The sequence below is a fragment of the Tachypleus tridentatus genome, chromosome 3 (assembly GCF_004210375.1).
Source record: "Tachypleus tridentatus isolate NWPU-2018 chromosome 3, ASM421037v1, whole genome shotgun sequence".
NCBI lineage: Eukaryota > Metazoa > Arthropoda > Merostomata > Xiphosura > Limulidae > Tachypleus > Tachypleus tridentatus.
This window is the reverse complement of record NC_134827.1, coordinates 91,994,126-92,021,197: the sequence shown is the minus strand read 5'-3', so window position 1 is coordinate 92,021,197 and position 27,072 is coordinate 91,994,126. Positions and strand designations below refer to the sequence as shown.

Here is a 27,072-nt window from a genome sequence, read left to right as displayed (position 1 = left end):
TATGCATACGGTTTTAGAAAGAGAGAAATTAAAGCCGTTCGCCATAGTCCACTTCAGTACACGATTGAGGGCAGTTTGTAGTTGCCACTCGATATATCTCATGTTCGATGACTGACACGAGATGTGAAAGTCGTCGACATACAGTCCATTCGCAATAGTGAGAGGGAGTTGTTCAATGATGGCATTTATCTTTATACTGAAAAGTGTGACACTCAAAACACAGCCTTGAGGGACTCCTAGTTCCTGTACAAAAGAACGGGAAAGTGTCGAACCCACACGAACTTGGAATCTCCTGTCCATTAAAACATTTTTAATGAACATTGGTAAATGGCCACGTAACACACATGTATGGAGGTCTTGTTAAAGACAATCTGTTAAGATCTGGTTAAAGACAATCAGAAGGACATCAAAAGAAGCTGGAGATAGATGGTGCAGCATGTCATAATGAACATCATCAGGTCCAACAGATGTACTGGCAGACCAATGAAGGGTCATTTTCAGTTCCACTAGTGTAAAGGGACAATTATAGTCAAAGAAACAGTCAGTTTGAAAGAAAAGAGGTGAATGCTCTGCCCGAGTCTTGAAGTGCTAGATACCCGGCAAAAGCTTTCACCTGGAGTATCAGCAATGCTCCGGACATCAGCCACCTCCTGACCATCAGAGAATAAGATCAACAGAATTGTTGTGCCCATTAAACTTTCAAATCCTTTATTATATGATCTTGGAACTGGTGGTAGAAGATATGCTAGTTGTGAACTTAATCCAAGATTCCTTCTGGCTTTGACGTTTTACCCACCTAGCATGTGCACGGGCCCGTTGGAAAGCGAAGCGGTTTGAAAGTGTGGGATATCTACGAAAAGTATCCCAGGCCCGTTTTTGAGCCTTCTGTGCTAAGTGGTAAGCAGGATTCCACCACGGACGAGGATATAGTGGAAAATGTATTGAGGTTTTAGGAATACACTGAGCAGCTGCTTGTATAATACAGCCAGTTACTGCTACCACACAGTCGTCTATTGATGGCTGATTTACGATGGCAGGATCAAGTTCTGCGAGAGCAGTGAAAGTGGAACAGTCTGCCTGATCCAGCTTCCACCAGGGTACACGGGTAGGGTGGCATCGACCATGGCCAGTCTCTCTCAAAAAGATAGAAAAATGATCACTCCCTAGTGGATTACTGTCAATCCTCCATAAAAAATGGGAGAATAATAAAGGGGAGCAAACCGAGAGATCAATTGTGGTAAAGGACTGACTAGGTGCGTGAAAATAAGTGGAAAAACCAGTATTGAAAAGAGAAAGATTGTGATCAGAGAGCATACGCTCTACAGAGCAACCCCTCCCATCAATAACAGCACTTCCCCAGAGGGGATGATGTCCATTAAAGTCCCCCAGGATTAGAAATGGAGATGGCAACTGTTCAACAAGAGTATCAAGGTCTGACTGATCATATGTCTCTCCAGGGGACAGGTAGAGAGAACAAACAGTGATGATATGACCCAAGGAAACACAGATGGCTACAGCCTCCAAGGGTGTGTTGAGTGACAAAGACAGGGTGGGCACATGCTGATCAACCAATAGTGCCACCCCTCCATGTACTCGTCCATCACACAACCTGTCATTTCTGTACAGAGAAAACTGCCGAATGGAGACTGTATCAGCAGGTTTGAGAAATGTTTCTTGTAAGGAAAGACAAACAGGATGGTAGGAAGCAATCAATGTTTTGATATCATCCAGATTAGAACGTAAACTTCGACAGTTCCATTGTATCAAAGTGGCCATTTTTAATGATGGGTAGGTGAAGTGGCTGGAGAACCCTTCTGTTTATGACCACGTCTTTTTTCATTACTGTCCTTAGTCAGAGAAAGTCTATCAACCTCCATGGATCCTGCCCTGGATCGAGTGGGCAGGTCTTTGTTATTAGAAGGAGATTCCAGTGACTGAGGACGTGAACGAATGATTGTTTTGCCTTTTGGGGTTGGAGAAAAAGATGTATCAGAAGAAATGCCTGTATTTGAAACTGAAAGATGTGGATCTTGAGATTTGTTGGACTGTATGGGAGGAATAGAGATTGGTGTAGAAGGCGATTCAACCTTTTTAACCATGGAGGTCAAAAGGCTTTTCATTTGTTTTGAAAACGATTCTCTTGGAGGCACAGAGAGATCTGTCTGCACTCCCACTGTAGTTGTGGAAAGAAGTGCAGCAGCATATGTCCGAGATGGAGTGGTGGGCAGCAATTTCCAAGCCTCAGGATAACTAATGTTATGTATCGTTTTCAAACGCTGCACTTCTTTTTCCTCCAACCATTTTGGGCAAGAACGAAAGTAGGAGGGGTGAGAACCATTGCAGTTGACACAATGTGGGTCCATGTCACATTCATAGGCATCGTGGTCCTTGCCCTCACAACGAGCACATGTCAGGGAACCACAACATGATGTCTTTAAGTGGCCAAATCTCTGACATTGGAAACATCGGAGAGGGTTTGAAATGTATAGCCGTACCCTGCAAATGAGATAACCTGCCTTGATGGTGACAGGTGCACGTGATGAAGTAAATGTCAAATTGAGGGTATTTGTTGGCAGTGTAACTCCATCTTTGCGAGTGGAGATGCGCCTCACTGCAGAAACTCCTTGAGTGGAGAGACCAGCGAGAATCTCTGACTCGGGGACGTTCTTCAAATCCCTCTCAACAATAACTCCTCGTGATGAATTCAAAGTAGCATGAGGTGTAAACTCAATAGGTATATCCCCAATTGCCTTTGAATTCAAGAGGAGTTCACTGTGTTGGGATGTGGATGTTTCAACCAATATATCTCCAGATCGAAGCTTCTTTACTGACTTTGGAGAGCCAGCAAGTCCCTCTAGCGCCTTCTGAATAAAAAAGGGGGACAGTTGCCCTAAAGGTTTTTCCGAAAGAGAATGTAATATCAGAAAATGAGGTACGTGTGTTACAGATGTTGAAGATTGCTGTTCAGAGTCTTCAAGACGTGGTCGCTTACCCATTGACTGTTTTTTCACTATTGTATTTAAATTTTTTTAAAGAGGATCCATAGGAAAAAAGAAAAATTTTGGTACCCACTGACCCCACCCACCATGGAGCCCTACAAGGGGATGCACTACAAAGTCATGCAAGGACAATGCAGCAACGACAGGGTTTCGTGAGCACGATACTCAAATACCAGCATCAGGCACAATGTCCACAACACCCATTGAGAACTTCCAACACTGGTACTTGGTTGACTCTATCCCAAGTGGACCAGCCGATTGACCCAAGGGGGGCCACCCAAAGGCTGCCTGTCTACAGGAATTCAAAGCCAAAGTGGTTTGTTAGGGCTGTACCCCCGAACCACCAGGATCCTCTCCTCCCCTTCACGGGTCGCCACGCACGGCAAACATGTGGGTGGATGTTTAGATCCCAGAGAAGGTAACCAGACAGAACAGAACCTTCCCTGGGAGGTCCCCTCACCACATACAGGAATCCACACCGAAGGGCCAGAGGGGATTATATCTATTAATGTCCTCCAGGATTAAAAAGGGAGACGGCAACTGTTCAATGAGAGCATCAAGGTCTGATTGATCACAGGTCTCTCTGGGAGACAGGTAAAGAAAACAAACAGTGATGGTGTAACCTAAGAAAACACAGATAGCAACAGTTTCCAAGGGTATATTGAGTAACAAAGACAGAGCGAGCATGTTCTGGTTGACCAGCAGTGCCACCCCACCATGGTTCCATTCATCACAAAACCTGTCATTCTGGTATAATGAAAACTACAGAAAGATGACTGAATAAAACAGGGAGACATAAGCCCTAAGGATTTCTCAGATAATGAATAAAGAATGAGAATTCAAGGTGTTGAATCAGACTGTGATGGTGACTGTGCAACAGAGTCATCCATGCATGGTTGTTTATCATTTAGCTGTGTTTTTCTTTTTTTTTTCATGGATTGCTGTATCCATGATAAATAAAGGAAATTCCAGTACCCACTTACCCCACCCTCCATGGAGCCCTACGAGGGGATGCACTAAATTACCAAACAAACACACTGCAGGCAAAGCCAGGGTTTTGTAAGCACTATACCCAAACACCATCATCAGACAATGTCCTCCACAACAACCATTTAGAATGTCCAACACTGGTACTCAGTTGACCCAAGCCAAATAGGACAAGCCAATTGACTCTGGGATGCCCATTTACAGGAACAAGGCAAAAATGCCATGATAAGATTGAACTCCTCAACCACCATGATCCTCTCCTCCCTTTCACAGGTCACTGCACATGACAAACACAAGTGGACGTTCAGATCCCAGAGGTGGTAAACTGAAAGTACAAAACCGTCTCTGAGAGATTCTCTCACCATGTACAGAAATCTGTCTTGAGGAGTGCAAATGTAGATTAACTTGAACCAGTTTTATGCCTCACTTGATTAATATTCCTTATTCAACTGGCAAAGCCACCGTATGTATTTCTATAATTATACAAATTCAAAAAAACAATTTTATCAAAAAATGATCCTGAAAATTAGTTGAGTGGATGGCAACTGCATGTTGTAGAAACCTTTCACCTTTTATTACTCATCATGTCACAATTCAATGGTGGTGCCCTTTGGGCATAATTACAGCATCTTCAATAGAGATACAGAAGCCTACAGCAAAATTATCTTACTTTCATGCATAGTACAATGTATGTTTAAAAAATGTTTAAACCTTCCAATTACACATTTCAAAACATAAATAATACATAATTAACTAAAATATAAAAGTAAGACCTAAATACAGTTTAAATGTCATTAACTATAATGTGTTTATGTAAGAAAAAAATTCACAAAAACATATTACATTACAAAGAGGCACCTGACTTGCTTAGTTATACTTTTATAGCTTTTAAATATTACAGTTTAAATATCTAAAACTGGATAAGTATCAGAATACAATTGGTCTACTTTTTTGTGATCAAAATCACTTAAATGTTCTTTTACATTCCTTTTAAGTCATCCACTGCAGATTCCAAATCAGAGCTCTTGTTCTCCATGACAGTAGCTAAAAATATCAAAATTCTTCTTATTTTGTGATAAGTATTCCAATTAATTTTAGGTTATTTTAAGAAGCAGCTAGTTGGAGCTGATGGATTAACTAAATTGATGAGTATTATCAAGTATGTTTGGGCACTTAAGTGTTATATAAAATATTCAATCAACTGAAATGATAAGATTAACAACATGGGAATAAGGAATTGAATGAAATTAGTGTTTTTGATTATTTCAACTATCCAAGTAATCAAAATATTGCAGTCATGATTTCCAATAAATTTAGATTAATTAAAGATTGTTAAACTTAATCAATTAAAGTTGACTTTTTTTGTGAAAATAATCAAAATTATTTGGGAATACTATTATTTTCAAGTATTTTACCTATCCAAGTTCAATATGACAATAATCAAGTAATGACTCTGATGATCAACTAATTAGAAAATTTCACAAACTGTGAAATTATAATGACAGTTAACTTTGATTCATCTGTTTGGTTTGGATATTATAAAACAAATTGTGAATGCTCACATAATTTGTTTCCTTGTTGTAGAGCAGTGATATTCACTTTTTCACACTAAAAGCACACTCCCATGTCTTTGGCACTTGAAATAGTGTAAAAAATATTTACATAATAATAGATAATAGTTAAATTAATAACCAACTAACATACACATTATATCATAACTGGAAACTAGTAAGTTGCAGCTCCCTCCATGAAGTTAGTGATTAGAAATTAGGAATGCTATCACACTACCTGAATTGTGCTCTGATAAATGTGCTACAACATCGCTCGATAACAAAAGTCATAAGAGCATGTGCTAAAACCTCATTTGGCATGTAACCATTTGAACTTTGTGAGGAATATCCATTACTAGAAGGTACTAGATAGTGAATAATTGTATATTTTAGAATATATAAATGTAACAAGAGATTATTAACACAAAAAGCAAAGCAATAAAAAATAGTGTTTGTTACCAAGATGTATGAAGTCCCATAATAAAGAAGCTGATAAAATAAATATTCATTAGATCACTATTGTGAGAACTCAAGTTGTTTTTTTTATGCAAGTTACAAAGTAATAAGACATTTGATCAGATCTGCTTGTCTTCTGGGAATGGTTAATCAACATTAGATGGTATGCTTTCAACCAAATAATTATCTCCAAAGTGGTCAAGTAAGGCATCATTATACACCTTGAACAAACCTTTTATGTCTTACCCATAATGTTAATAAACCATCAGGATGCAGTCAAGACTGAAACCTCATAATAAATTACACAATAAAAAGTAAAACAAGAATAAAAATCACATGCATCATACAAACTTTGTTTTAACACCTTCTATGAAAAAATAAAATAAGAATGAACAAATAAGAAAATCAGAAAAGTCAGCAAATAGAATTAAAGCTCATATTAGCATCAGTAAATTCTTTATGATCTTTGAAACCACAAAGGATCACAGCAGATCGAGTAGAATTAATAAATATCAGAGATAATCACCTGATAAAGATCATATAAATACGCAATGAAATGTATAGTTGCAATTAGTTTTGAATAGCACATTATAACTACAGGCAATATGGCAGTTGGTGATGTAAATAAAAATGACGAAGGTCCAATAGACATCATAGCCAAGGTGTAGCATCAACTACCAAGGGAATTCTAGTAAAACATCTTTGATGCTACACAAAGCCATGTATGAACTGCTGCACAATCAATAATCAGTGCTTACTGATTGTGGGTAGGCAACTGGTCTAACACTGTTAAAACTTAAATTAATCCAGTCTCATTTTCAAAACCTGTGAAACATCAAGACAAAGATCATGAGGGTCCAGACCAAAATCTTTCAAAGGATGATCTTGAAACCTACAAAATTGTAAAGCATTTATTATCATCAGTAAAAGCTTCATTTATAACTGTGATACTATCAGTGCAAATTTCTAAATTTGCTGCTATATTATTGTGTATATCACAAGCATGCTTCACTCTTCCTACAACTTTTACTTTTTTGTGAACTTCTACCTTACTCTCTCTCTAAGGTAGCCAAATGCCTCATCATCTAATTCGTGATGCTCATGAATGGATTAACAAGATTCCGACTGTTTCTATCTACAATCTAGCAAATCCACAGACAATGTGAGCCAGCACACCTGTGCAAAAATTACCTTTCATTCTGGATATTGCAATCACAATGAAGTACAGTGGTGTTGTTAGATTACACAATATTATGGAGAATGCCAACAGCTTCTTAATGCTATTGTTTTCTGAGAAAGAAGGAATTCAAGTTTATGTCTAGAATAAAATGTATTGCATTTTAAGATTTAACTGTTTACATACAGGATAAATCTATGTGATCAATTTCATAATAAGCCTATCACCTGAGTAAAATACTAGATCAGATTGATCAATATCAGGATCAAATTTTGACATTTGTGTGTTCTGCATGTCCAGAAATCCATAATGTATGTGTGTATATAAAATACTAGCAGGCATAAATTGCCAAAATTCATCTCTAAATAAATCACACTACAAAAGGGACATAATTTTATTATAATAAAAAATATAAACATTCTAAATGTATTTTGTATTTTCATAGGTAAGCAAATTTATCATTTTGATCTTGTTGACACCAGATTGAAAAATAATTAGGGAATTCTCTAGATCAGTCACAGGCTTTTTTGAAACTATAAAGTAAACATCAGAGTTTTCATACAATAACTTTTAACATATTTTATGTATCTTCATAAAATTCAACAAGGTTTCAGTAAACATTACAAGTATTTGGTACATAGAAAATATAATTTTTTTTATTAGGTATTTTTACTAATGATTTGTCTGTGAATGTCTAAGGTCATAGTCACGAGTGCTCCAAATGTAAGGCGATTTTAGTATTAAGTGTAAAAACACTTTTATGTATCTGAATAATCTCTGATTTGGTTTACATAATCTCTAAAACCTTCTAAATAAATTTCAATTTTTTTTTCTCTTCTTAAAAATGTTATATTCTATCTGTTATCACCCTAACTCTACAGGCTTGGTCCACTTGACCAACCTCAAAATCTTTTTAAATGACTGCAACTTCTAATGCAAAATTATAATTGTTTATTCTTAATGTTTAAGGCTCATAACAGTAAGTACATTTTTACTTTATTGTTTCATTGGCCTTTGAGTCATGTCTAATTAATAAGTTTACCATTTATGTTGTAAATTACTAAGCGAATGTGTAGGCTCACATTAATTTATAGAATAATGTAACACACAAGCTGCTTGCAAGTATACCTCATGAAGATTTTTTTTTCATTACCTTATCTAACCTAATAAGTTTCTTTTAAATTTTAGTTAACTTTTGTAACAAGTACTAAAAATATATACATGTAAAACAAGAAATTTTGAACTCAACTTTAACCTCGATGTTTTGTTGTCAGTTGCCAATGAAATTTAAGTGTAAAGTTGTTTTTGTAATGACAGTACTAGGACTATAAATGACTTTACTGTGACTCCCAGCAAGAATTGATAAAATTTGAAAAACCTACAGCAACAGGGAGGAATGTAGAAGATAAAAATTGAATGAACATTCATGGTAAAAAGGGAACAAACTCATCAACTATGAAGTTGGTGATTCTGAAAGTTAAGTGAAAGAAAAACAAAATGGTGGATTTTATAGTTGGGAGACAGTTTTACTCAAGCTAACTACAAACTATGTTTCAGAACCACAAAGTAAGAGAAGCAGAAGTATTATTTGAGAGTTGGAAAATGGTTCCACCTCATGGTGGTAGGCTAAAATCAAGAACTTCCAACATGTCAGATAAAGTATAACTGTTTCTTCATATAAATGAGAAGATACATTTCAGCATAAATCACAATATTTGTAAATGGAGAGAAAAACTCAAAATTTGCTACAAGACCTTTCAGCCATCAAGTAATGAGTAGGTTCAAAGCAACATGAAAAAAACTCAAAACATTAAATTCTTAAAGAACCAACAAAATATAACAACTCAAAGGCAGCTTAACCCAAAGTAGCCTTTTCCCCTTTAACAACTGTGTTGATAATCATTGATTGAAACATTTTCTGAGGCTTGTTTTGTTAGAGCAAAATCCACCTGGGAAAATCAAATACCATCACTACAAGTCTGCAATTGCCCCACAGGAGGACAACATTGACAAACATACTAAAAGAAAACACAGGAAAAAGCAACTCTAAAGTTTCTCCCAAATGTTGAGGATTGTCCTCAATTGCAGCCTCAGAGCACCCTGAAGAACCAACACAGACCCAAATATACATCTCCATTTCACTGTGAATAAAATCACTGACAGTAACCCACATGCACATTATCATGCAATGCTAGACATCAGAGGATGGGAGAGACTTTATTTGACTCTGCACCAGAAATAATAATCTGGAAATTCATGTCATAAATCAATTTGCCAATCAGAATAATTTTATATATTTATTACAGGTTACTACTACAAAAATCAACTTGATCAAACAGATAATGGTCAAAGTATCTCTGAATGATTGTAATTCTGAGAAACCTGTTAGTGATTTTGTCAGAAACAGTGAAAACATATCTGAATCAGGTATTTAGAATAATAGCTACAGGTATAAGAGGAGGTATTTATTTATTGGAATAAACATTACTTCACATATCTTTACACAAGCAAAATTTATATAAAGCACCAGTACTGTTCCTAGTGTTAAATTACCTATATCTGGTCATGACATGGGCTGTTTGAACTGATCTGTATGAAAATTAATTAATTTAATCATAATTTTGATAAATCAAACACTTAAAATCATGCTCATTGATAATCAAGTTACCATTTTCCAACCTGCAGCTCAGCATGCTAACACTAGTTTGCACCCTGTCCTACTACTTGAGACTCAATTGTAAGGTAGAACTAAGTTAATCAGCCAATTATATCTTCCAATTTGCAACCTACCATTATAAATAATAGCCTGTGTTCTGTCTCAGCAGAGATGAAATTAAAAGATACAATGTTTTCCTGATAAAATTGTAATGTAATAGAAAATAGAACAACTCTGGCATTAACCACAGTATGATTTCCACTCCTAATACAACATCAACAACTGATAACTTCAGGTAAAATGCCCATCACTACCTAAAGAAGCTCCGAGTATGAAAGATTTCATGGCCTATTCCTCGGACTCAATTCCCAAATGTAAGACTAGTTCAGTTGGAAAAATATTTTTGAGAAAGTGCAGATGTTTTTTTCTTAATCACTGCTCAATATGGTGTATAATACACACCTCATGATGTATTTTTATAATTCTTTTGTAAAATTACATCAATGCTAGCAGTGAAGGATTATCTAGAATGTTAAAAGAGGATGTTTGAATATCCTCAAATGCCTCTTTAGCAGTTGTTGTAATTATGCATATAACTTAGTCATACAAACTGCTAACATTCACACATCAACATCTCCTTTCATGAACAATAAATTTTTAAAACTTAGCCCTTTCACAGAATTCATAAAAAGTGTAAAGAACAAAATGGACACAAAACAAATATTGGCCAAAGCTGAGGAGCATTAATGTCAGTTTCATGAAGATACAAAAACTGAAAAAAAAAAAAAAAAATGGCTGGCAAAATATTGTCGGTCATTCTTACAGGGTTATATTTAGCAATGTTCTACAATAAATTGTGACACAGCTTTGAAAAGCTAGGAGTTTGGAGGCCACTAGAATTAACAGCAGAGAAAAGTACTCAGTTCTAAGCATTCTATGTCAGCAAGTTAAAAATAATTGATCTACTTTTTTTGCAGTTGAATCTAAAGTATTATTTATATCTTACTCTTAAAATTGACTTTTCTAACATAATTTCAGAATCAGGAAATAAAACAACACACAGATTCTAGAAATTTTCACTTTGTTTACATCCATCAGGCCAAGCATTCAAAAGCAGTTATCCCAGATGTAATTCTTTTTCTTAATTTTTTATTTATTCAATTAAACAAGGAACTGAACACAAAGTATAAACTTTTGAAAAATCAGTCGTTTTGTTTTAAACGAAGACTTTCATTCATTATTGAGATTAACAAACTGAAATTAATTTCAAAACATCTCTCAGATTATTATTTTTAAGTTTTTCCTTTCTGCTACATGTTTAGTAATCTTATCTGAAGTACAAAGAATATAGTTGGAATACTTTTCTTTACTGCATTACACCTCACTGCTATTATTTGAATATTTATTAGTTATAGCTTCAATACCTGGGAAATGAGCTTCCTGTTTCCTTGTAATGAAATGGCTTATCATACTAAAATGTTTGTGAAGTACCAACATTATGGATTCTACAGAATGAATAACATTCATACCAGTCAGTGTTTCATAATCCTAATAAGTCATAGCACTGTGCCAGATAAATAAACCTTAAGTTATCAGTGTGAAAAGTCCTTCCATAATTTTATCATTTTCTCAGTTCTTTTCATTTCTTCTACAACTGTGTGGAAAGTATATTATTCTTACCATACCTATAAACTTGTTCATGAAATTTCTTCATTACAAAATAAGAAATATTGGTAATAATAATAATTTATATATTTATATTACAAAAATTCAAAAATATATATCTCTCACACACAGGTACCATACTTACAGATCTGTCATTTCTTTGTAGTAGAGGTTATTACCAAGCCCACAAAAGATGTTCACAATTAGTTCTGTTTTTTACCTTCCTAAAAATAAAATGCACACTCATCAAGCAATAAAATAAAACATAAAAATCAAATATAATTAAGCAATGTTTTTAAAATGTTATACTCTCAATTACTTTATCTAATAAAGGATGTTACATTATTAGAAATGTTCAAATAAGCATTATTAGAATGATTCCAGGTTGATGTGAAAGTAGTTTCATTTTCTGCTCATGAATCTTTTAACATCTTAACCAGCTCTTAACAAACTGTTACAATGGAAGGCTTTAGTGTGTCATAACATAACCTACAAACATAAAGAAACTATTTCATCTTCAAGGTTGTCCTTGCACACTAACTCTTGGGGAAAATAAAAATTTAAACCCAACATTTATTTTTCAGAAAACCATTGATTCTGCTCTTCAACTCCTGTGAAACACTGGCTTCTACTTCTTTGTTGTTTGTAGTAAAAGTAACTAACTGATTATGTAACACTGCTTTGTGCAATGATGGTGAAAACTTCTATACATGTTCACTTTGCCTGTTTTTTATGTTTTCATCTACCTCTCTAATATTCTATAATGTTAAAAAGGTAAATTATATCTTTATACAAATAATTAATTAAAATATTTCATGCAGTTTTAGTCTCCTTACACAAAAAGGATTCAGAAGAATACTAGAATAATTCCATGGGAGGAAAGGTTACCCGATAAGGATAGGTTAAGATTTCTTATTTTCCATTAAGAAAAATAAAACATAAGAGGTTATCTTATTGAAGTTTACAAGATTAACTATTACATTAACAGGATAAAACCTCTGATTTATTTGTGCAATAAACCTGAAACCAATAGAATGAAAGGGCAAAAGTTACAGATTAGTGAAAAACAAGCTAAGTTCCAGTTAATAATTGCTTTGTTGTTGTTTTTCTTTGCAAAAAGGTAATTGTTTCAAAAACTGAGTTTCCATCAGAAGTAGTGGAAGCCATAAGTAAAAGCGAAACTACAAGTTTCTGAAAAATAAAGGGTAGATTTATGTTTTACTCAACAGTAATTGTGCAGGGGCAGCCTTGAATGACATAATGGTCCCTTGTTGTAATTTTATAAATGTTTATTCAAATACCATGTAGGGGGAAAAGCAGAAAAAAAGTAATTAAAACATTACATGCATATCCAAGCAAACGCTCAAAAACAAAGTTGTAGAAAACAGAGCAGAGGTAAAACAACACACTTTAGTACACATTTCATTGAGACATTAAGTTCATAAAGTTGCTAAAAAATGTTCGTGTAAATTACAATACTGTGCATTAAGCATTTTTATGAATGTTAAGATACTGTACATGAAGTTTTAGGTTATTTTTTGATTTTTTACATGTGAACATACTGTACCTATATTTTTTCCAACTCAAAGTAGTGAAGCAGCTGGTTGCATTGGAATGCAATCCATATTATTTTACAATTATAGGACTGAAAAAAACTATGCAAACAGACAAGCATTGTGTACAATGAAGTACTGGGTAACTGTGTAAAAGTTTTGAATAAATATAATTTTATGCCAGACCTATTTGCTCTGCAATATATTTTACTTATAACAGCTCAGTGTAGGTCATCAAATTCTAATACAGTAATACTCCAGTTAGTGCTCAAAATATGTATACTTTAGACAGGTGAAAATACAAATAGAACAATAATGAACTTTTATCAAGCAATTTTTTTTATGAAAGTCACTAATTATATTTTAGATGTTGGATCAGGCTGTGGATCTTCCGTGAACCTCGGCTTCTTGATAATGTATGCATTAATAGTTTGTCTTTTCTTGAGTTTTCTCTCACAAAGCAGTTCTCAGAAGCAGGATATCATTTCAAGAACACCTCGCTTTGCCTTAGAACCCAACTCATAGTCAGGGTCGTTACCTACGAACTGGTCCATGATTTGCATGATCGCTGTGATGCTGTTTCTGAAAAATTGTGTAGTAAGTTCTCCGACTGGTGATTCCCCTTCCACATTGGTGGCTGTAGATTTACTCTGGATGCTTTGCTCTGCTAATTCTCAAAGTTCCTCACTGGTAAGACTTGCATGGTCTGCAGCAATACCTCGACATCATTCTCATTAACACCCTCCAGTCCCACTTCATTGGTCAGTTCAACAATGTTTTAGATGACTGATTCCTCTTTAACTTCCTACAAGTTGCTGCATGCTTTTGGCCATAGCTTCTTCCACACTATGTTCATGCAATTTGGAGTCACTTCATTCCAGACTGCTCTGATGTTGGCTATGACATTCATAATGTTGTAGTCTTTCCAAAATTGTCTGATGAATTGTTTATCTTCAACATTTTCTCTATGAGTTGCTTGAATGTATGATGGAGGCAGTAGGCCTTAAAATTCGATATTACTCCCTAATCCATTGGTTGTATTAATGAAGTGATGTTGGGTGGTAGGTAGATCACTTCTACAGAAATGCAGGTTCAAAGTATGTCTAAATTATCAGGACAGCCTCGAGCATTATCAAGCAACAACAACTCCTCATAGCAGCTCTTCACAGATGGGCAAAAATGTGAAACCAATTTTGAAAAATAGCAAACATCACTCAAGTCTTCTTGTTTGATTCCAAAATCACTGGTAGACTATTTTGAAATTCCTTTCATTGCTCATGGTGTTTGAGCATCAGCTATAACTTAAAAATCAACTTTAGTATTGTTCTCTAGCATGAGAGTTAACTGGTCTTTTTTAGCTTTAAAACCAGATACACGTTTTCCTTCACAGGAGATAAAAGTACGAGAAGGCATCCATTTTCAAAAAAGGTCCATTTCATCCACATTAAAGACAAGTTAAGGAAGATACTTGCTTCACTCGATAATGCCTTTCAAAGTTGCATGAAATTCCTGGACTACATTTGTATCAACACTAGCCACTTCATCAGTGATACATATGCTATGAAGGTTAGTGTACTTTTTGAATTTATCAAACCAAGCTCTGCTAGCTGTAAATGCTTTTGATGTATCCCCTTTTCCTTCTTGAATATGTGTGAAGATGCTTCTTGCTTTATCCATTATTATCAGTTGGCTTAAGAACATGTTCTAGTGCATTTGATCATCCATCCAAATACTAAGCATTTCTTCAAGCAAATAGCTTCTTAAATAAGTTACCTTTGTTGCTGGATTTTAAGGTCACAGTTGCAAAAGCTCTTGTCTTCTTTTTTTATAATTGTTCTTACCATGAATGTTGCCAAGTTTAAAGAATCACCTACATCCACTTGATGCTCAATAGCTTCCAAGTGCTTTAACACTTGCAATTTCACATTCAAGCAAATGTGTTTCCTTTTCATTTTAAATGCACTAACATCCCTTGAAGGCTTTTTTCCAGACATGATGTGTGAAAAGTATTAAAAAATAGTTGCCAAACAATGTACATACACAGCAGATAAACATATATATTCTGTACAAGGTGCACTGAATTACTAAATGATTGTTGACAAAGATGCAGTAACGGCTGCTCTTAAAAATTACTGAGCATTGGTGTTTGCGCTATAACAAAACAGTGTTAAATGGGACAGAGGCAGCAGGGTATAAGAGTACATCACAACTTACAAAAAACTTCTGCAAGAGTTTATTAGTTAGATCAAAACATCCTATTGTAATAGGAAATACTGTTATTTACTCATTGATCAATACTTTGTTTTCTTCTACATGAATCACCCTTTGTATTTGCCTCTGGTGCACTATAGTGCATTGCTTTTAAATGGTCACTTCAAATATTCATTAACAAAAGAAAAACATGATTTTCAATATATTCTTTAAAAAATATGGAATTTTTAAATTTTTATAAATTTATACCTATTTCTAACTTACACTTTTCCTTATTTAAACAGGACAACTTTACATTATGCAAAGAATGTGAACTCATAATTCAGTAACCAATGGTTAACACAAAACCAGTGGACAACAAAGGACCACTTTGCTCCTTTTACTAACTTTCTAGATAGCCAATGTCAGTCTTGCAATACTTTGCTCCAACAACAAAACTAGTGAATAAAATTGTACAAGAACTTTCACAAGTGCACATAGTTTGAGAAACAGATCCAGGACAATGTCTCACCTTCATGATCACTGACTTTCATGTTGAAACAAACTAACTTTTGATATTGCATTCCTAATCACAAATACAAAGTTTTGCAAAAAATTTTGTGTTACTTTGATAAAGCATAAAATGCATACTTTGTGAAAAATGATAAGGCTTGAATGTAGTTATCAAATGAAGTCACCACCAAAATTACTCTAACTTTCATAAACATTCAAAAAGGTTTTTGAACAATATGTCAATTATGGGCAACTGTTCTAAGTTTTTCTTTACGTTAATTAAATTGTCATATTTTTGTGTTTTGTAATCAGATAAAATTTCTTATTTCCAATGTCTTTTGTGTTTTCAAATCATTTTTTGAAAATTTTTAGTCTCTTATATTCGACTGAAATGTGTGTTTAACAACTGTGTTTTCAAAATAGAACTATTTCATTTTAACAAGATGCCAATTTTATACAACAAAATGCCAAATATTTTGCAACAATGCATATTTTCTCATCTTGAAAAATACAAGCTATATTACCAAATTACCTAATTAAATTCTCACTTGGAAACAAACACTCTTTTGAAGTAACTTTCCATGCATAATTAACTTTTTTTTCAAACAAACAAACCAACTTCAAAGATGTCTTCAAAAAGTATTAAAAAAAGCAAAAGGTAGACTATATAAAAATATTTGGGTGACACATTGTCATTTTTATTTGAAAACATTGTGAGACATTGTCCATATCCATTGAGAAACAAAGCCTGTTAATTCTGATAAATTTATTTTTTTACATTATTAAGATATTACAAAATTATTTGGAAAATGGTACTTATATGATTATGATACTTCTGTTTGTTCCAGATTTGAACTTATTATTATTTATGTTTTAATACATTATTTTAAAATCTCTAAACTTTTTATCCACACAAATACATATTTTGTTTATTTTTAATTTGTTACTAATCACTTACTCTGCTCACAGTGTCAAGTAATGTACAGACTGAAAATAATATTTCTATGTACCTTTAAGCATTTTTACATTTTTTAAATAGGATTTCATATTTATGTAAACACATAAAATTCATTTTAATTTTGTTTCATAAACATATTTTCATTTCAAGCTTATGTTTCATTGTAGCTGTACTTTTATTTTTGTGTGAAAAAAACAAACTGAGATTAGCTGTATGAACCATATACACTTGCCATAAACAATCACGCCTGTTGGGATTCACACCAACTTTAAAGCAAAGAGGATCTAAAAATTGGTTGAGTCAAGATAGATTTATCACTGGACACCAATCGTCTATTTTTTAGGTAGCACTAATAAATGGAAAATCCTAAAAGAACAGGATCGACCCTTTATACTGCCTTTATGACTAACAACTCTTTTATGGTGTGGAATGAAGCTTCACTCACCATGGATCAGTTGAACAGCAATGGTGGAGGTGATGTAAATTGAATTACCAACCCTTAAACCAGAACATGGAATACCCATGGATCCCAGGTGAAAGAGCTCCAGATGTCCAGGAAGTGACTTTATTGTGCTGTCACTGCTAACTTTCTCATAGGATAGTCACTAACACCATTTTCATTAGTCCATTCAAGCTGAAGATCCTTGAAAATACAGAGAGACCCAATTACTTAGAATCAATAGACCTAGGAACCAAAGGAGGGGATCAGGAAACACTACAGGCCAATTGTCCCAAATTAGTTCCAGAAAGGCAAGAAGCCAATGATAATAAAGAAGAATGCAAATGAGTTGTAAGAATTTAGGATTCTAACATTTCAGGAAATCCAGCATATAATATGGGACAGAGAAAACGAATGTGTTGAAACTCTTTGAGGGTAGAAGATAGTAAACAAAGACTTCCTAACAAAACATCTCCACCCAATAAATCCCAATAACAAACATAAGTTGAGGGTGAACAAGGGAGCTGGTGGACCATCTTGGCTGTCCTATCCTCTAAGTCAGATTAAAATTATTAAATTTTTAAAAATGAAAACCAGTCTTATCATTCACATACTTATCAAACTTTATTTTAAACTCACTCAAATTTATTGTATCCATAACATCCAAAGTCAACCAATTCCAGAGACCAACCACCCTATTTGAAAAATAAAACTGTCTTAGCTGAAGACAGCATGTACCTTGCCTATATTTGCATCTCCTGTTTCTATAATTCTTGCTGTTTAGTATGAAAAAACGTTGATGCATCAACATTATAAATTTCTTTTATAATCTTAAATACTTCAATCAAATCTCCTCTAACTCTCATTTTTTCAAGAGAAAATTTTAAGGATTTTAATCTCTCCTCATATGACAACCCTTCCATCCTCACGTTTTCAAGTTTCTCACTAATTTCATCTGGTTGTTTATAAAATTCCTACTAACAGCATTTTCCCTTTATATCTACTAACATAAATCCTAACTGATTCACTTTCTTTTAGTATTACCCTTAATATTCTCAACTTCAACAGGATGCAACTCACACTTTACACATATATAGTCACTTCCCTTTTTTTCACTACTCTGTCCCTATTAAATAAACTACAACTACGTATTTCAGGGAAATTTTTATCATCAAAATCTTCTACATTTAACTGTTTCAGTTATTCCCATTCAAAATCTTCTATACCTGCCAGTATCCTAATGTCATCTATTTCTTACACTTCCAGCATCACAACAGTAACAATTAAGCCTATTCTTATTTTCCTTTACATCTCAATTTTGTTCCACTTAGTTTATCTTTGCCCTCACAACCATCTACTCCTAGTTTGAAACATTTCTTATGGCTGAGCTAATAGCCCTTGTAAAATGTCAGACCCTTTTCTACTTTCAAAAAGTTCTGTCCTCCCACTGAACTAATCCCACAAGTCCAACCAACTAATCTGCTCATCCTTACATATTAATTTCAGCCTAGCATTTAGTCCGAGTGACCTACTCAAAATTTCATCTTTACAATTAATTCTTGGCAGTATCCCTGACACAATGAATTTATGGCTTTTATCTTAAAATGTCTTCATCAATCCCTTGTACTTATTAATCAGCTCCTCTGACTTACTTTCTTGTATCTTTAACCACTATATGCACAATACAAACTGCATCATTGCCAGTCACCTTGTTTATAACTTTTGCTCTATCAGTTATATTTTTCACCTGTGCCCCAGGGTAGCATAATCTAACTCTTTCTCCCTATATAACCCACTGACTGTTCTATCTGCATGCTGTGGCAAGGAATCACCTGTAACTAACCTCTTTTAAGTTCACAATCTATATTCATCTCTCTTCCTTTTGCTGTCTCTACCTTCTGTAGTTCCTTGTCTATGTAAGTCAAGGACTGAAATCTGTTGATCAATAAAGTTTTCTATCTTTAACTCTAATACTACCCTTTCTAACTTAACCAGCCAAGAAATCAATGAAAAAATTGAAGAAGACAATCTGAAGTAGACATAAGCAAAATCTCCAACTTATCCTCAAATTGCAGAGGAAAACATTGATAGACTTCAAACAAAAGTTGGATGGAAAAGTCAGAATAGTCATGAAAGAAGATGAATACAAGAAAAGTATGATCTGTTGAAAATCACAGGTTCCAATCTAAACTCCCAAAAGACCATTCATTGAGAAACTACACAGAACTCCTTCTGGTAGTGATGGGCCAAAGTATGCTGATCCAATCATCATGGAGGACAAGACATAGCTATCCTGTTGTATAACTGAGTGGCAAAGCCTCCAGCATGAACAGCAGTATCAGGAAGAGAAGGAAAAACCAAGTAGTGATTTGCTGTTCTGTCTGCTAAAAAAGGAGGAGTCAAATGTAAAAGGAGAGAACCCTCAAAACCTGAGTAACCAACTAAACAAAAGAGCTGGAGATGACTGAACAAAACATTTTCTGTTGGGGCTGACTTAGTAAAAGAAGGAGTCAAAAAAATAAATTAAATTCTCACCAATCATCTCCAAATAATTTGGAAAAGCCATCTCAGAATACATCTCCATCTCATAATGACTCACATCATGGATAGCTCTGATTGAGAGTGATCCCTTCCCTGGTTGTTGACAAAAACTCAAAAGCAAAGGTGAAAGAAAAAGGTCTCTCATTGACCTCCATGAGACAAACATTAACTCGGGAATTCATGCCATTTGTAAGTTTACTTTGGTTAAGTAATTTATAAATATAAACAAAAAGTTAACTCTGGAAACACCAACCAAATTCATAAATCACAATGTAAATAGCAAATAATCACAACACTTCTGTTGGCAATTACTATAATAAGGATCACACACTTTATATTGTAAAATCCAGAGAAAAAACTTTTGTTACATGCTTTTCTTATCATCCTGTGATTTGTGAAATCCAGTGATTGGAATAACATGGTACTGAACTGTTGCTGTTATAAGAGAAAGTGGTATTACTGAATGGCTGGAATTCAACACAAATTAGACAAAAAGTATATTTTAAGAAAATACTTCTTGTTACACTTGCAGATTAAATATGTATGACAAGTTTAGAAGGCATACACTGGTCACTTCAGAAATATATGTTTTACCAGTTTAGTTACCTTGTTTAACTACATAATAACATACTCCATATAATACTGCCCACAGCAGTGTATATAATCATGAAAACATGTCATACAAGGGTATGTATGTGGCTGTCAGGTATCTAGACCTTTGAACAGTAAATGTATGACCAGTATATATACTATTTTGAATAGAGCTGGATGATTTAACTGATTGCCTCTGAGAAGCTATTACATCAATTATTGTGATGTAAACCACACTATTTATCAAAATTATGAATCAAGTGATTAATCAAAATTAGTGTTTCCAATTATTCTGACAGTCAACTAATCAAAACTATAATTAATTTAACCATCATGAAAATAATAAAGTAATTAAAATTAGTATTTCCAATTACTATTAACACTACTATTATGTTTCTTTGTTGTTAAGCACAGGGATATATAATGAGTTATGTATGTTCTACCCAATTTTAATCTCATATCTGATTAATGGGCCATATTTAATTGATTGGTAAATACAAATATTTACCCTAGATGCATGAACAGTGCCCTTGCTGTCTTTAAATTTTGTGTTATTAAAACATAGTTGATAATAATCTCAGTAGTTTCTGGTACATATAAACAAGTATTCTAATTCTGACCAGACACAAAATTATAAAAATACAAGTTCATTAGTGTAAATTACACAAACCCAAAGTGAGTGTTGGAATTTTTTGGCCCAGGATATGAACACAACAGACTAGCATGGCCACATAAATATTTAAAGGAAGTTTTATCTAAGTACAACATACTAATTACCTTGTAAACCTTGTTTCACTTTTGAAAACATTTCACTGAATTAAATCCTTTTTTTTAATAAATGTAATGAATGTTGCAGTTTCTTAATGAAACCAACTAATGTTATTCACTTAAAAAATAGTTAGATCAATTTTTATAAATAAAAACATTTCATCTCAGCCAAGAAATATAGAAAATATTAACAAACTAATGCTTGTTAATATGCCACCATATGGGCTACATGACAAGTTTTGTACCAGGACTTCAAAATTTTCATTAAAGCACTGTAAAAATTAAAATACACTATACATCCATCAAGTGTATAACCATTTCAACAACAGCTGTTGCATGAACATCATGCATATACTAACTATTACATCTAACATGCTCAAATAATCTAAGTACCAAGACAAACACAGTCACAATCAATTTTCAAATATATTTTTTGTATACTAAGTATCAAATTTTATAATTGTATATGTTTTATACTTTGCTACTAGTACCAGCCTCACCAGGTCTAACTGTTATCAAGCAAGTTGTAATAATAACTATATTAATAAGTTAGTAACAAAAAATACAAATATTAAAAAGTATCATCATAAAAGTTCCCAGTTTTTCTTATACTTAGATTTACAAATTACATTATCACTTAACATTTCACAAGGGAAGAAAATTTATCATTTATCTTTTCTTTCACATTCATTGTAACACTTTTTTAACTTTCTACACTGGATAAACAAACCTATTAAACGTATATGTAGTTGACGTTGTATTTTTTTAATGGGGTTTAAAAACAAAACAATTTACTATTGATAAATTATTTTGTGTGCTAACGTTATGCCTAATCTAGTTATCAGCTCAGTAACTGTGTAACTTTAAATTTGTAGTTATACAATATAGCAGTTGCTGATGTTTGTTGTTACTACTACTAATATTAATATTAAATATTTTAGTTTTACTTAATTACTTCTAGCTATTCGCACTACATTATATGAAAAACTTTTACCTCTCTAAAAATCATGTTAAAATGTACATGTCAGTTAGTATTTTTAAATAAAAAAAAACACTGCTGATACATAAATATTAAAACTTCACTCCTATTGCTCCTAATTTCTCTTCCATAGAAAACAATTTCGCACTCGTATATTTTTAAGAGTTGTCCTTTACAAACTTAAACTTGTATAGCATTCTACATACCATTTAGCGAAGAATGAAAAGTTAAATGATGCTCTATAAATATTGTTGATATATGGATAATATACGTTTAGATGTCATTAATGGTAATTTTTCCCTACATCTTCTGAAATTTATCACCATATAAATTTCTATACTTAAAAATTTAAAAATAAATGTTAAATACTTTTGAATTAACAAAGGTTTATGAAATAAATTTGTAATATACTTACCAATGAATAAGACTGTTGCTAAAAATATACATTAATGTAAAAAATAAATCTACTTAATAAAATAAAATAGCTGAAAACAAAGGTATTATGTTTCAAAAAGAATGTATTGTAAAGTTTTGAATTTTTTTGTTCATTTATTTTCTCAGCTTCTATTCTTCCTTGGTAAGTTTATTTCAAATGCATCTTCCGTCACTTTTGTGGCCGGAACTTTGGTAATTAAACGCGTTCAATACCTGTGGGCGGCATAGCGCAGCTAACACAGTCAAGAAGACTCAACGAGAATTGAATATTTGATCGTGTATAAGTTTTAAAAAATTAATTATGATCTTTAAATATCATCAAAGGGCTAACATTTGCTAAATACTACAAAAACTAGATTGTTGATGATAAAAAATGGTATTTTGGAGAAACAAGTTCAAGCTTGAAGTTTGAAATATTTGTTGCAAAATGTGAGTTGTAAATCCGTAGGAAGAAAAGTGAAAGACACTTATCTCAATGCATAGCATCTATCATAAAACATTGGAGGAGACAATGTGATGGTTCAGAGGTGTTTTTCTGTTTAGGCAACAGGAGATATTTGCAAAACAGATGGAATAATAAACCAGCACAAGTACCATCAGATACTGTTCCGTCGTGGTATACCCAGTGGTTTGCGTATTATTGGTAAAGAATTCTACTATCCAAAAGATAATGCCCACATATCACTCATCTAACCTGTGCAAAAATTACTAAACTAAAAAAGAAGCTGCTGGAGTAATTCAAATGATGCAATAGCCCCAACAGAGGTCCGATCTCAACCCAATAATGAACGTTGTAAACGAAAACTAACTTTATATGACTAGAATTGGTTCCAACGTATAACATCACGGTTTTAATTCTCAGGCCTTTAGTATCAAGACGGCCTTGGCTGACCACCACATGTTTTTGTGTAAGTTGCTCATTGCGCCCCAAAAGATAGAACTATACTCAACTTTAGTTTCACCAGAGCAGTACTATTCGACATGTGTTGTTGGCTCCCCTGCATGTATCGTGTCAGCATCAAAAATATAGACAAGGTACGAAAAGTTTACTCGAAAGTGGTCCACTGTTCTACAGGCAAAGCGAATGCTTTAATCTTACCTCTGAGATTCACTTCCTAGTGGAAGCATTGACGGTATAAGTTAAAGCATATAAACCATGGGTGAACTGGAATAGCACTACCCATTTACTGAATACCAATAAGGTTGCATCACAATATGAGCTTGGTTTGCTAGTCCTTAGATATGATCGAACCTAGCATAATGTATTTTCCTGGGTAGGGTGGCCTATCAAAGGTAATGTAACTGGAGCTTCTTCCTTTCTCAGGACAAGTTCAAGGTTACCACTTTATTCTGCATTGTGATAAAAAATTGCATCAGAAAAGATTAGATGTCTCACAATCAGGTAGCGTTATATCATTACACTGACTATCCATTTAATAAACTTTTAAATAAGGATGTTTTCATGATCCACTGAAGCAATTATGGGGTAAGCCTTACTGTGCAAACAACAAAGTTAATCCACATAAGTGGTTAAAGTTTCAGTGGTTCCTCTCTTCCAAACCTTGACCTCAGTCCGATTAATTTTTATTCCACTTTCAGTCTCCAGCATAACGCGATAACGACTGTCTCACAGGTCAGTAGTTGCTTGTCATCCTCATGTGTTCCATAGAGTCTATGGATAGGTTAGCAAAACTTAAATCTGTGTATTGCAAGCCTATTTTGGAGTCCAGTTGCAGATGTTACCTGTCTGAAATATTTCAGAAAATTATCCAACTTCAGTTTCTCTGTACCGTGAATGCTAGTGGTGTGGTTTGCAATAACGCACTCATGGAGTTCCATGATCACGACCAGATATTCTTCTTCACTTGACTCAAATATCTTTAACATCGCTGGCACAGCAAAGACATAAGAACTTTGATAAGTAACAGTCTTCTGCTCTATGATGGTAGAATAGTGAGATTCACCAGGTATTTGTTGCTAAGCAAATCATGTGTGTCAACCATCATACTCCAGCTACCTCACAAACTCTTGGGGATACTGGGAGACTTATTTTTCTTCTGAAGGAGTAGACTGTAATAACACCAGAAATAACACTTTCTATCCAGACATTTGTACGTTTGGCAAACAGCCAGTTGATGCGTGTTCCATTGCTCCATATATCATCATTATATACATGGCAAGTATCTATTGCAGTAAGTTTGGTTACGATTAATAAATTAGCTGAAACACTGTCAAAGTTCATACCTTCTGAGTTCAGAGCAATGGTACAGGCACACTTTCTTTTCACTTTTAATTGTTTTTAAATGTGTTACAGGTTATGTGAATTTGTGTTATTCTCCTCTACTAGAGCTGGATGGATGCCTATACAAGATTAGGGTCCTTCACTTGTTCATTTAAAAGTTTCTTAAGAGCTAACTTCAGCATCCATTTTTCAGTGCAGTTATCTATTTCATGGCCGACATTTACATGGTTTCAACTCCCATTCGATGCTCAGGGATAGGACAAGATAGCAATTCTCCTTTTCTGCATTGCAGTTTCAGGTAATGAACTATTAGAAAACCTTATTCATGCAGCAGTGATAGCCAATGTATTACTATTCCCCTTCAGAGATGAAAAAATTAGAAGTATTTTTTATGTTGTATTTTGTTTGTTAGCTAGATGAAGCATTGGGTCATGATGATATTAAGATCAGGTCGATCTAGAACACCTGAAAAATTCTAGGGGATTTGACGTCATTATATTAGTAAATACGAGAATAGATTATAAATATAATATCACCAATGCACCAGAAAAGTAGTTAAGAAAATGTAGAATGAATTAGCCAATGAATTACGTTTTTTGTATTTCTGCTAGATACAGTGCATATTGAATTATTTTGTACAGGTAAGTTAATTTTTTATGCTATGATAGTACAATTAGAAATATTTGTAAACGTGCTCTAAAACTTAACAACAGTGTTCAAGTGTGTGAAAACGTGAAAGGTGCAATAAACTAATTTTCTGCCACTTACATATACAAGACGTTGAATGACAATTCAAAAGAACCCATTAATTAAATATCAATGTTACAACAGTACGTTTTGTCTGAATGGAAATGCAACCTGAGCCTGATAGTTTGGAAATAAAGAAAATTTATTTCCTTTCAATAATTAATGTGCTTATTATGTGACTGGTTGATTTTCGTATTAATTTTAATATAAAGTGTTTAATCTTCCGTATTTCCGCGCCGTCTTATCATTATTATTACGTTCTATGTGATCGTAATTTCATTTCCATATGATAAAGATGTATCCTTGGATGAAAATAATATTTGACTGAAAACTGTTACCATTATCAGCAATGATCAACTAAACATATCTATATAAGTATTTATTTTTATTTCTTTATACATTCTAATATAGGATTTATCTCAGTGGTAGATTTAAGGTTGTGTAGAGCTAATAACTTTTGTGGGCCCTACATCCCATATAATTTTACACAGATTAAAATTATCAATAGGCTTCCCATTAAGAACATGAGCCCTGAGGCTGAGTCCCCCTCTAGTTCCTACCTAAATATGCCGCTGGGATTTCTATCTGAACACCTTCTCATAATATATAATCTCAGTGAGAGATACACTTGGATTTAATCAAATCACTTTAATACAATTTTTACAAACTAATCGTGACTCGTAAAGCATTTGTGCTAGTTTTCGTCCACTTTGCTTTAATATTTTTATTCTACAATTTTCTTTTCGGCATTATGGTGACAGGTAGTAAACAGTTAGAACATGAGTTTAAATTCCTGAGGAGTTTTTTTGTTATTTTCTTTCCTACATACAGTAATTGTAATATACATTAAACATATATTTGGGTGCAACTTAGGAAAAGTCAGGCATATTACAATAATTAGCATGCCAGATTCTGTGGTTTTCATCCCATTATGCCCAAAAAATAGCATACTTCAAACTATGGAGCTGTAGACGCATTTTAAGAATGATCTAAGAAAAGTACCATAAGAGTTAATTGTGGGTGGTGTTGACTAAGTGCCTTATCTTTAATTTATCACTTTAAAATGGTGTATGATAGCATAAAAACCCTTGGGTAGCTACGTGCAAAATTCAACAAAGAAACGAACAAGCAGTTTAGTAGTTTTGATGCACATTTAAAGTATCGTCTATCTGCAGCTGACCAGAGAACTAGATCCAAAGACTCTGAAAGTATTTCTTTTCATAAAGCAGTCTTCTACACACAAATTGAAGTTATGCACAACACAGATATCCCATAAAACAATTAATAAATTTTTGACCAGACCTGATTTGAATTTTATATCTGTGTCCAAACTACTAAGACGTTCTGTCAATCCCTCTAATCTTAAACTATTGACCGAAGAGATAGACTATCATTCTTATAATGCACCCACTAGTGTGGGCAATATTTTATAGTATCATACAAAGTCGAACCTAGATTTGATATCTAGAGCTTTACCATACTGCCAATTCGCACTTTTTATATTTGATTGGGACATGTGGTATTGCAATGCATGGTGTAAATGGATATATCAGAGATAATTAGTAATTAATCTATTAAGTTTACTGATTACAATAAACTGCAGACAGGGTATTTCTTTAGCTGTAT

At 33.6% G+C, this 27,072-nt stretch overlaps 1 protein-coding gene across 5 annotated transcripts in view; it reads right to left on the bottom strand.

Moving 5' to 3' along the window:
* Nucleotides 1–22,295, bottom strand: part of ICA69 (islet cell autoantigen 1-like protein) — a 74,209-nt gene extending 51,914 nt beyond the window's left edge. For 2 of the 5 annotated variants that reach the window (XM_076495676.1, XM_076495681.1), the window contains exons 1-2: nucleotides 22,038–22,194; nucleotides 11,636–11,714 (exon numbers count right to left, since the gene is read on the bottom strand). In XM_076495676.1, coding sequence (XP_076351791.1) covers nucleotides 11,636–11,646 — 11 coding nt within the window. In that variant the 5' untranslated portion in view covers nucleotides 11,647–11,714; nucleotides 22,038–22,194. Of the gene's footprint in view, nucleotides 1–11,635; nucleotides 11,715–17,149; nucleotides 17,296–21,773; nucleotides 21,794–22,037; nucleotides 22,195–22,228 lie in introns of those variants that run through there. The other 3 variants (XM_076495677.1, XM_076495680.1, XM_076495678.1) reach the window with 3 other exon arrangements.
* Between the last annotated feature and the right edge of the window lie 4,777 nt (nucleotides 22,296–27,072).